The following is a 12716-nucleotide window of genomic DNA, read 5'->3' as shown; positions in this document are numbered from 1 at the left end:
CTTCAGAAAAACAAAATGCACAATACAGAGAAGTGATCACTTCTGTAGGATGCAAACATATTTGATACATACGATTTTAAAATTCCTGGGAAGAGAATCTGTGTTCTTGTTCCGACTCAAATGAAGGTGAGAGTTTATCAGTGACTGTATGCTGCATATTTGACCAATTACCATCCGTCCATTTTCAACACTGCTTATCCTGAAGAGGGTCACGGGAATTGCTGGAGACTATCTCAGCTGACTTTGGGCAGAAGGCGGAATAACCCCTGAACAGGTCACCAGTCAGTCACAAGGCACACATAAAGACAAACAGCCAGATACAGCCACATTCAAGCCGCCACTGAGTGGGAACCGATCCCACGCTGCCCGCACACAAGTCAGGCGAGTGTACCACAACAACAATTCCTGAAAGTAAAAAAGGTTCAACAGGAATATAAGGGGTTAATTGCAGTAACTGCCTTTGTTGGTGTCACCATATCGCATAAAGTTTGACTTTAATAGGCAGTTGAGAAGATTCAAAGCAGGGGTGCCCATTACGTCGATCGTGATCGACCGGTAGATCGCGGACTGGTTCCAAGTCGATCGTGAGGGGTGTAGAGGAGAACCCCCCCTCCCCCAAACACCAACCATTTGTGTGTCTTTGTGCATGTTCGTAATATCTTTTTTGTGTTAATGTACACTGCAGCCTAATCATCGTATCAATCTCATTTTCGCAAAAAGTATTAAAAAAAATTAAATAAAATAAAGCAGGTAAATCTTGAATTTACGGTGACGCGTGACCTGTGTCACCGGAAGTTGTTAGCGCTCAGCAGCCTGCAATTGCAGCTTGTGATCAGAGCTGTTGCGCGATAACTTTTATCGTTATCATTCTTCTCATTCAGAGTTAGTTTCATGTACAGTACAATTCACCGAGGGCACGGGCAAAGAATAGGAATCCAGAGTGCCGAGGGAAGCACTTTAAAACGGTACGTGTGAGCTACGACAGTTAACAGGCTGCAAAAGTGCGTCGCACGCCTGCGTGCCAGGCTGTTGCTCATCATGGCGTGCGCGTACGCGGCAACGGGTCGATAGCGGTAGGTTCGTTGATCGAGAAGTCGATCTTCGGTCCAAAAAGTTTGGGCACCCCTGATTCAAAGGAGAAATGTGTATGTAGTAGAGGCACGGATCATGGTTGTATGGATAAATACATTAGCATTTTGAACACTTAAATAATAGTATACAAATTGCAGTTCATCGTAGCCTTCTGTTAAGGAATGAACCTGCCCACCCCAACAATTGTCACCCAAAAATTACTTGAAAGTGAGAAAAGTTATATTACATATACATTTACTGTGAATTAAATAAGAGAATTAGGCTGTGCTTCATTGTGGCCCAAGTACGAATGAAAACTCAAACTGGCCTGGAAAATGTATGGTACACTGTAAATGCCAACACAAACATTCATTCTACATGACGAGTGACCCGAATTTAGCTTTTATTAACTTGCTGGGAACACGGAGTTAAAATTGGTAAATTGTAATTCGGGGTGAGACGAACATGCCTCAATTCCATCCATCCAATCTTTTCTTTCTCTGAATTGAGCATACCCTCCTCACCATCGTTGGAGGGTGGATAATATAGAGAAGAGTGCCCCCTTCTGGTCGCAACGCTGCTCTGTTGTTATTGTATTTTCTTCAGATTCTTGGAGCGAGTCTGCCATGTCTTCGCTCCAGTGAGCTTTCTAAAAATGTTGTATATATAATATAATTGTAAACTCTTGAAAAGTGTCTTTCAGTACTATGAAAAGTGCTTTCAAAATAAACGTATATTATTATGATGTCATATAGAAAAATAAAATGAGATCTTCAATAACAGCGATGAAATAACAGGTTACAATGTGTACCAAGTAACTAATTGGGGGTAACCCCCCGCCCCTAAAAAAAGAAACAACATTTTAATTTAGCTTATAAGCGTGTGTTATTTGTCAGCACATTGGAAATCGAACAGGAACAGATTCCTCCTTAACCAAGTATAAAACTGATTATTAATTACTCATTAAATCCATTTTTTTTATCAAGTGAATAGATATCACATTCATGTTTAGGGGATTTTAAAACGTGGCCATTTTTCATTTGTCGTATTTTGAAGCCAACTTACCCTTCGTTTGGCCCCTTTAATATTTAATGGGATTTTGGCTGTGGAGGACACTGCCTACACTGTTACCAAATGACTAAATCCTTCACTTATCAACTAATTGTTCAGTGTCAGAGCTTAAACAACATTTGTAAGGTTGGAAATTGACCAGCATTATTAAAACCAGACTGGATCTTTGGTTTTCAAACATGTAGGTGGTCTAGTGGTTTAACAGATTCGTGCACAGTTTATGACGACCCAAGAGTCAAAATGATTTTGAAAACGTAATGAATCTCGGTTTGAATGGAAACCATGTTCCATCATTAATGAGTGTTTTCCTCTCCTCCTTCTGTGTCTCTCTCGCCAGGACAACTGTGAACAGCTGATGCCAGTAGGCGATTGGAAGGTATGCTGCTATTGTTGTCTTAACCCCTTCAACTTTTGAGGTCCTGCCATCTGTTGAATGTCATGTTTGCCATTTCAATCCTTCTGGTTTGCTTGAGGATTTCATGCAATACGGGTTGTTGGTTTGAAAATTAGAAAGAAAAGCCAAGGTGAGAATCATTGCCTTAAATATAAGATAAGAAAACCTTTATTAGTCTCGCAATGGAGAAATTCCCAATTCACAGCTGCAAATATGCACATGCATTTTAATGCACCTTTTTAGATTCACCATTTGAAACAATGTTTTCAAAACTTTTTTTTTCCAATTTAGAGGCTGAAAAAAAGGTTATAATAATGACTCAATATTTGTGGGGTGTTGAAAAATATTTGTGGGTACCGGTAGTAATATTTGACAATATTTTTTTATTGTATTTGTCTCAATGTTTTTAAATATGTATTCAATATTTAATATTTGTCCTGCAGTGTATTGTTTTTAACTGAACCACAAACAAGTTGAAGTGTCAAGGAAGAAGCAATTATCCTGGCCCCTGCAGCAATATTATATCAATACAAAGAGAGGAAACAGGTGCGAAATAGAGGAAAGTGAATGTTTTCGACACTGTTGACTCCATTCAGTGACTGTCCTTGTGCAGTCGCTTGACAGGACTCACCACACTTTGACTTTTAGCCACATGTATATGTGAAATTATGAACATATTTAACCCTCTCATGCACCCTGTAACCTGATAACATGGCACCTGGCTAGCTTTGTAGATTTTTTTCCCCCGTCTTTAGGCTCAGGGTTGGGCATCGACCCTCAAAAATCGAGTGGAAGCGGGACAAAAATGTTTCCACTTGTTCAAATTGAAAAATGTCGGTTCCTAGTTTTGATGCCTCGTCTGCCGACCCACTAAAAACAACAACAACAACAACAAAAATCGCACTGCTCGATCCTGAATCTGAGACGCGATTTCCCCATGGACCCTCCTCTCCAGCTCCTCTGAATAGATCAGTGGTTCTTAACCTGGGGTTCGGTGAATCAATCTCAGGGGTTTGATGGAGACTACGTTCACACGTACAAAGCCGCTGACCATGTCAGCGTCGGTGCAGCTCCACTTGCGTTCACGCGGCAGTTTCTGCAGCGGAGCAAAACGACAGAAAGCTGTCGTGTTAGTTCTTTTTAAAACGTATACACAACTCAAGCGACTACTGGACAGGCACGTCCTTCTCCTTCTCGGTCTCCGTGCCTTCTGCTAGAGAGTGACCGCCCCCGAAAACGTAAATCAACGATGACTTCAATGACACTCAGAAAAGCAAACACGTAATGCGCCAAACAGAAAATCAAGAGAGGAAATCACTAAATAAATTATATGGGGGGCGGGGGTTGTGAACACACAACAAAGGAACAAACTACACTAACAACTCCGAGACAGTCCAGTCTCTTACAAAAGGAAAGATGTTACCAGCCAAGTCTTGTGTCGTTATTAAACAAACACATGACGGAAGTCCGACAGAGCACGAAAGCAACGCATTTTCGCCATACGTTCGCTTCACAAGCATTTGCTCTGGAGCAAATTTAACCCAGTTGCGTTCACACATGCAAATTTAAATCGATGCTGCTTCGCAAACGAGCATTTCCTCCGGAGCAAATTTTTAAACCACCTCCCTGAGGTGGATCAAATTTGGTCCGGTGTAAGCCTTTTTCCGGGGCTACGCCGGAGCTAATTTGCACGTGTGAACGCTCTACTGGGGCAGCACCGGACCAAATCTTGCCGTGTGAACACACCTTAAGACACCCAACTCAACATGTCATTTAGTTATGACACACCAACTTGGCCATCACTGGCTGCAGATGATCACATTACTTTGCTTGTCCAATCAGTGCTGCAGGAAATTTATTTTGCTCAGTCGTCAACGTCTGACTGTCGTGATAGTATGTCGTGTGATTTATTGCATTTTTAAAAATGTTTTAACACATGCTATGCGAGCAAAAAAAGGAAGTGGTCAGACCAATATGCAAAACATGGATTCACATACATCAACGAACGTGATGGCACTCAGCATCCTATCTGCATGATTTGTCATGCCAAGTTGAGCAGCTCTCGTCTCGCACCGGCAAAACTGAAGGAACACTTCTCGAATCATATTTTTATTTTTCACTAAGGGAATGGTGGATCTGCATATGAACCGATTGTTTTCGGTAACTCTAACAAGTTTAAGAACCACTGGAATAGACCTTACCAGGGAGGCTAAGGAGTGTGATTCCTCTGTTGTTTGAACACACACTCAGTTCACTTTCTTAAAAAGAGGGAACACCACCATGGTTGTTAAAATCCGAAGGCACTGTCCCCAATGTCCATGAGATGTTGCAGAGGTGTGTGAACCCGGACAACCCCACATCATCCAGAGCTTTGAGGAACTTCAAGCAGGTCTCATCCACCCACAAATGCTTTGCCACTGAAGAGCTTTTTAACCACCTTGGTGACTTCAACCCCAGAGATTGGGGAGCCCACCTCAGAGTCTCCAGACAGTCTTTCCTCTAAGGAAGGCATGTTGGTGTAAATCAGTGGTTCTCAATTATTTTCTGTCATGCCCCCACTAGGAAGAGGAAAACATCTCCCCCCCCCCCCCCCCGCACGACTATAAATAGTATCATTTGTCTATAAAATTGTAAAAGTACACCTTTGCATAACACTGTATCCTTATTAACGTATAAGAGAATAAAAAAGAAAGAAATACGGACCAACATACAACAAAGAATCGCTTTAGTAACTGGAACAGAAAAGATTTGAAGTGCATCTGAAATTCAAAAATTACATTAAATCCTTAATTTAACTATAAATATTTTTTGACTGACCATGTCAAACCGTACGATACTGAAAAATAAAATGACATAAAATCAATAACTACTAATGCATTCCAACTAATCACCAACATTATCTAAAAAAAAACCAACCAGCAAAACAAAAATATATAAAATGATTTGTGCTTTTTTTTTTTTAAATCAAAGATGATGTCTGGATTAATGGCTACAATGAGCAGGTTTTGCAATGCACAGCTTTTTGAAGCGAGGTTTGAAGCAGGACACAGCAACTCTCGGCTCCTGCTCAATGTGTAGCCGGGACCTGTATTTCAGTTTACTGAAGTAGCAGTCACAAAGCAGCATGATTGTTGGCAATATTCGGCACGTTTTCGCTGGAAAAAAATCTCTCGCAGCTTATCAGCATGATTGGGGTGTAATGTCTTTAAGTGGCGCTTTAATTTATTTAGCTTCATGCTGTCCGCAAACAACATTTTTAGACACAGTAAGCTCACCAATCTTCCCTCGCGTGCCACTGTTGACACAGTGAAGCCAAGTGCTACATACGCCTCGTCTTATTTCCTCCCTGAGAATGCTCCCTGCGCAAACTCTGCCAATGAGAACTCCACTGCTCCCTAACGTAGTGGAGGTGCCTCTGCACGTTATTTTACGACGGTAAAAAAATAAAAAAGCATGTTCCCGGAGGTCAAACGCGCCCCCCTTGATGGAGCCTCCACTATTTGAGAAACACTGGTGTAAATGAAGAGGTCTTAGAACTATTCTGCCCACTGTGCACAGTGCTCATTGTGCCCTGCCTCACGCTCCTGAGACGCTGGACTGTGGACCAGAATTTCCTCGAAGCCGTCCGGAAGTCGGTTTACATGGCCTCGTCCAACTGTTCCCATCCCAGTTTTTCCCTCTTGCAACGTATTTAAACACGTTGCAATTTTTCAGACATTCACAGTTTTTCCTTTTCCTCCAAAGAAAAAATGTTTAAGACCATAAAAATGTTGGTGGACATATTTGCGACCTTCATCAAACCCAGATGAAAAAACAACAACAATTTTGGCTATGCGCGCACAAACGGATGAATCTGGAACAGAATCGGATCCCACAAACGCAGACCAGGATAAGATCATTTACAAAAAATGGTTTATAAGAGAACAAGGACACGAGACCGACAAAGTGCAACGTAAAACGTTGGTAACAAGGAACCAGGATAATAATGAGACAAAATGAGCTTGCAAAAGTAAGGAAAATAACAAGGCAAATTCTCCTGTCACCAAAAGGACAAAAGGAAAAAGCCAAATTCATGAAAAACAACACTATGAAAACAGGCACATACAAAAATGAGGGGAAAAAAACAGAGTAAATACTACACAACACTATGAGATAGAATAAGCACTTGGTCCAAAAGTTGTGAGAAAGGTGAATTATACGACAACGATTATGGCTTGTCAGTCCCTTTAAGCAGCAGAGAGCTGATGGCAAGATGAGAAATAGGTGGGAATCTGGAGGAGATGCCCTCCGATGCCACCTGCTGGAGACAAACGGAACAGAACCATGACACAAACCTTTGCTGCTCAGGGAGATACAGCCTGTATATTTATTTGCCTACAGTACATACACATTTATTTCACATTATTTTTAAAGAAAATGGGGATCTGTAACTCAAAAACTTGCCAAGATAGAGAAAAAAAATAAGAACAGTTTGGATTCTGCACCCAAAGAATTGTTAAAACAGCGCTCAGACCTAACTCAACAAAAATTGTGTTCCGCAATATAATTGATTACTTGTCGATTGATCGATTTTTTTTTACACCTCCAATTTCAACCTGAGTGTTTTCTTCACATCTTTATGACTTAATAATAAAGAAAAGCAAAGCAAATAGACGTTTTAGCTGTCCTATTCTCATTTCTTTCACCTACTGTAGTGTCCAACATACAGTATGATCAAAGGGTGTATTTTAGTTTTTTTCATCTCATTATTCAATGTTTAACTTATTTTATGCTATTTCTCTACTGGGGTGAATTTGAATTGATTGTTAAAGAATTTTGAGGGGCCAAGGAAATAAAATATATTGTCAGAGGGCATGTGCAGCGGCACCTCACGTTATTGCGGTTCATCTTTCGCTGATTTTTTTTTCTAGTGTAATTTTTCAAAACAAAAATGGACCCCCCCCCCCCCCCGGAGGCCAGCAGACTTAAGTTTCATCCTTTTTTCTTCCATAGATCTTCTAAACAGGTCTATTTGACCCACAATATAGCAGGAGGGTCAAAACAGTTACCGGTTCAGCGCAAGTGACTTTTTCCTTCTTCCGCATCCTTGTCTCAACAAACACCCTTCCCTCACTACACTCAACCTGGTTGGTTGGGTAATACTAACATGATTTGTTTATTACATGTGATTTTGTTTTAAAATCAACATTAGGATGCTCTTTGCTATCTGGCTTATCTAGTGAATCCACTGATTGTTCCAAGAATTAATTTCTATTTTTCGCCGCAGTTCATCATCATATCTTGTCGCGCCAGTACTGGATCCATTGCTTGGCAGCATCACTAGTGTCTAAGAGGTCTTGGTCTGTGCAGGTGGGCCCCAGTTCACAATCCCGAAGAATGTGCTCCATCGTTTGTACTGGGTGGCCACACGGACACTCACTGCTGAGTGACAGTCCCCATTTATAGATGTTGTTCCCAGTCTTGCCTACTCTGGTTCTTGCTCTATTTAATGTCACCCAGTTCTTTCTTGAGAGGGCAGTTCCACTTGGAAGATATTCGTTTGGGCTTTGGATTGCACCATTTAGTGCAGAGCTGTCCCATTCTCTCCATTTTTCGAGCCTGTGGTTTGTTGACTGCTCAGGATCTAAACTTTGGACGGTCATAAAGCTCTTTCTGAACTTCAGTCTTCTTATTGAGTCACTATGACCATAGAAGGGGTGTCTTGTGTCATTTTCTTGACTATGCTTTTGTGTCCTTGCATGAATGTCTCTACGTATGTGTGGTGGTGCGATGCCCGCCAATCTGTAGAGTGCTGGCAGTGGTGTTAGTTTTAGTGTGCCAGTAATTTGTTGTTGTTCAGCTCAGGTTCTATTTTGTGAGCATGACACGATCTGAACAATATTCAGCAGTAGAGTAGCATAGTGCTAGAGCTGTTGTCCTCAGAGTTTTAGGATCTGTTCCCCAGTTAGAGTTAGCAAGTTAGGCTAAGAGGTTGTTTCTTGTGGCGACTTTTGACTTGAGTTTCCTTACATGTTCTGCGAAGGAGAGCGTTCGATCTAATGTGACTCCAAGATAGACGGGATAGTCAACATGCTCAAGTCTCTCATTATTCCAGTGGATGCTTAATTTTCTATTTGCCTGGGGGTTATTTAGGTGGAATACACACACCTCCGTCTTTCCTGGATTGGCATTAAGTGAGTTTTGTTTATAATACTCTGTTAGATGTTGAAGAGCAGCTGATAGTCTCCTTTCGGTGGTTTCAAATGAGCGCGATTGGGTGGCAATACACAAATCATCGGCATATATAAATGTTCGGATGTTTTCAAACTCTGGCTGATAATTTGTGTAGATGTTAAAAAGTACTGGAGCCAGAACAGAGCCTTGTGGGAGACCATTTTTTTGTGTTCGATATCTACTTTTCTTGCCATCCATTTCTACAAAGAAGCGTCTGTTTGTAAGCAGTGATTGTATGATTTTCACAATCGTTGTATTATGAACAGCTTTGGCAAGTTTCAGGAGAAGAATTCTGTGATTTACTGTGTCGTATGCAGCAGTCAGGTCTACAAAAGCTGCACCAGTAATTTGCTTGGCCTCAAAACCATCCTCGATGTACTGAGTGAGGTTTAATATTTGGCTACAGCATGATCGCCCTGGACGAAATCCAGCCTGGTCTGGCGATAGTTGTTGTTCCACTGTAGGGTACATTCGGGCCATTAGCATTCGTTCATATAATTTGTAGAGGATGCATAGGAGCGAAATAGGACGATAGCTTTTTTTTATTCTCTGGGTCTTTACCAGGTTTTAGCAGGGCCACGACTCTTGCTCTTCGCCATATCTTCGGGATCTTTAGGCTTGCTGCACAGTTGTTGAAGAGAGCAAGTATCCATGATCTGGTCTTTGTACCGAAGTGCTGAATTATTTCTGTCGTAATACCATTGAGTCCTGCTGCTTTGCCAGGTTTTAGGTATTTCATGGCTTCCAAGAGTTCTTCCATGGTGAACGGATTGAAGAGTTCATCACTTTCTTGCATCAGAATCAGAATCAGAATCAGAATCATCTTTATTGGCCAAGTATGTAGAACACACAAGGAATTTGTCTCCGGTATAACACGCTGCATTAGTATCATCGTAAACAACAAATCATTGAACCATTTTAGAGTAACCAGTAGCAGTATTTGTAGTACAAGAAGAGTGACTACGTCAGTGACTGTTTAAGGAGTTAATGGCTAGAGGGAAGAAGCTGTTTAAGTGTCTACTGGATTTGGTGCGCATGGATCTGTAGCGTCTGCCTGAGGGGAGTAGCTGGAAAAGGTGGTGGGCAGGGTGCGGGGGATCCAGGAGGATTTTCCGTGCGGTCCATTTCTGATTTCATTTTTTTGAGGTATCCTCGGCTCTTTATTGGGTGGTTTTCCATTGAGTAGAAGTTGGTTTGCCACTTCGTCCGGTGTTACGGCAGCTGTTCTTATTCGGATGTTCTTTCCTGTGTTCAATATCTTTATAGTGCTCCATGCCTTCTTGCTATTATGAGTCATATCTGTGTTGCATATAAGTTCTTGCCAGCGTTCACGTTTTCCATTTGCAACAGAGGCTGTTAACAATTCACCTAGTTCGATAGTATTTTCATCAAATGGATCTGCATTATATGCTTGAACATAATCCTCATAAAGTTCCTTGCTTTGATCTGTTAGGCAAGGAATGAAGGTCTTTCTACATCCTCTTGGGATGTGTCTCCTGGAAACCTCCCAGACAAGCTTTTGGAAGTGTTCATAGTTCTCTGCTCGCGCTGCAATGGTGGAGATCCTGGAATCTAGTTCATGGGTGAAGTCTTCCCATTTTGCCTTTCTAAAGTTAAATCTGGGGGTTGATTTGGAGTCGAGAGGCCTGATGACTGGCCTCACATTCAAAGTGATTGGTCTATGTTGTGATCTAGGGATTGGGTCGTTGACATATTTTTCAAAATTTGTGTAGATGTTAGAGGACACAAATGCCAGATCAGGGTTATAGCCTCTTTTCCATCTTGCACTCATGAAGGATGGTTTATCTTTAGCATTATGTAAGATTGTCAGATTGTTATTTAATGCCCATTCTTCAACGACCTCTCCATCATTATCATTTTTGGCATAGCCCCAGATGGTGTTATGACTATTGAAATCAACAATAGCAACTAGGGCCTTGTTTCTTTGACTGACAGTTCTGGGCCACATGAATGGTGTTAATGGTGGTTTGTAAACTGACACAATGGTGATATGTGTCATTTCTACTACAAGTATTTCCATCCCTTCTTCAGAGAGATCCCCGCTGTTTAGGATGTTCGATGGATCTCGTGTGTAGATGGCACTTCCATGAACAGGGCTAGCATGGTGGACGACTAGGTGCATGCCTGGGACTTTAGGTGGTATTGAGTCCTTCTGGGTCTCTTGTAAGCATAATATGTCAGCTTTGAGGTTGGAGAGAATTTCGGCTTTTGTTGATGAAATTCCTTCAGCATTGAAGCTGACTATCTTGAAGTTTGACATAATTGGGGCCGAGGGTTTATCCTTTTACCGCCCCAATTATTCAGTACTGTGCGTGGTGTAGAGATTGGTCTCCCCCGTGGGTTTGGGAGATTAACAGGGTCGCCGGTGCTTGTAGGCACACACGTGAAGGCTCTCTACTTGACCCCTTCGCCGCAGTTGATTTGTCTGGATGTGACATCGATGTGTACTCTTTCATTATAACTCCCATGTAGATTCATAGCCTTGTGGAGCGATGCTGAACCCAAAGCTGGCACGTAGCCTTGAAGCTGATATGTGGCCATGGTGCTGATGAGAGAGGATGCGTAAAAGACTGCCAGTACATTGTATCCAATTGTATGATGGAGATGCAGAGTTCTGGCCAATCCTCGCATGTGTGCACCATCCCCCCATGTTATTGTTGCCTACAGTGTGTGAGAGCGATGAGAGCCGAGGGGGAGGGCATCGGCTTTAAAGTCTGGGTGCGGGTTGCTTCCAAGCAGACAAAGACACTGCAGCAGTGCGCAGCATCTATCGTCCGCCGTCTTCGTTCTCCAGCAGGTGCTGACCAGAATCGAATCCCTTAAAACAGGAGAGGCCTGGCTGTCTGCATCTTCCTCCTTTTGTTTAGCCACTGAGAGAACATTTACTGTGGAATCATGCCTGAATGCTGGGACGGGGTGAGTGGACTGGATTCAGGCTATGTTGTATGCTGTGGCGAGTGATGCGTGTGATGCGGTATGAGTGATGAAGGTTGTGGTATGCTGCATCGGTGAGCGGCTTGTGATTGGAATTTATCACCGTGGATAAATTGGATTCGATGAAAATAAAAATAATATTATAATGTTTTTTTTTTGTAAAATATGTACACGGAAGGAGTGGTTGCAGAATAAATAAGAACATGTCAAAACTCCAGAGTGGCATTTTCAGGCTGCTACAGTGTATGTACAGTGTAATGCTGCTTGACACTTTGTTTTCATGCCGAGCTGAAACTGCAGTGTCAGAGCAAATCATGGGTCATTCTGTTCATTTGGCCCACTGACACACTTAAGTATGCCACCACGGGTGATCTTTTCCTCTGCGGATAAATGTGTGTACATGTAGTTGCGCATGGGCATACGTGCCTGTTGAAAGAAAGCATACAGCCTCTTTGTAGCCATTTTGTTCACCTTGAAATGAACAAATACGTGTGCAAAAATGGATCATATTTCAGTGTTTTTGGTGGTGACACGTTGTTGCGTGAAAATTGATCATGTCAAGGGGTCCAGGCAAAAATAATTTTCTTCTGCGTCATAAGAGCCATCTCTCATGATTCTCCCTTCTCGACATCTGAAGGTCACGTTAGCACCTTCTTAAGACTGTGTTTGCCATTTGTAATCCAATCCTAAAAACAGTTTTCTAAAAAGTAAGTACCACAAATTCGCCCTTGTGTTGATCCCGAATTAATAAGTTCATGTCCGAGTTCGGTCGTAGCGCATGGCGGTATGACTGCAATTCTATCTGTGGCCAAGGGTGAGAAGGTCGGGGGGTTATGCAGCGTTGTTCATCATTCAGCTCCAATAATAGTGAGTCATTTGGACATTATGTAAATAACTTCATGATGAATGTGTGATCACGTTGAATTGAAATTGTGAGCATGCAGCATCCGAGATGCTATGTTGAGGTGTCGATCAACAAGAGGTGGTTGGAGAGATGTTTTCCAAATGGAGT

General features: G+C 42.0%; 1 protein-coding gene across 6 annotated transcripts in view; it reads left to right on the top strand.

Moving 5' to 3' along the window:
* ndrg4 (NDRG family member 4) overlaps nucleotides 1-12716 on the top strand; it is a 65801-nt gene that overhangs the window by 34725 nt on the left and 18360 nt on the right. For 4 of the 6 annotated variants that reach the window (XM_086108367.1, XM_086108369.1, XM_086108368.1 and 1 more), the window contains one exon: nucleotides 2480-2518. In XM_086108367.1, the coding sequence (XP_085964493.1) occupies nucleotides 2480-2518 (39 nt within the window). Of the gene's footprint in view, nucleotides 1-2479; nucleotides 2519-11475; nucleotides 11687-12716 lie in introns of those variants that run through there. The other 2 variants (XM_086108370.1, XM_086108371.1) reach the window with 2 other exon arrangements.

This window comes from Hippocampus guttulatus, chromosome 4, assembly GCF_054856545.1.
Source record: "Hippocampus guttulatus isolate MCC_2025c chromosome 4, RoL_Hgut_1.0, whole genome shotgun sequence".
Taxonomy (NCBI): Eukaryota; Metazoa; Chordata; class Actinopteri; order Syngnathiformes; family Syngnathidae; genus Hippocampus; species Hippocampus guttulatus.
This window is presented reverse-complemented; position numbering and strand designations above follow the sequence as displayed.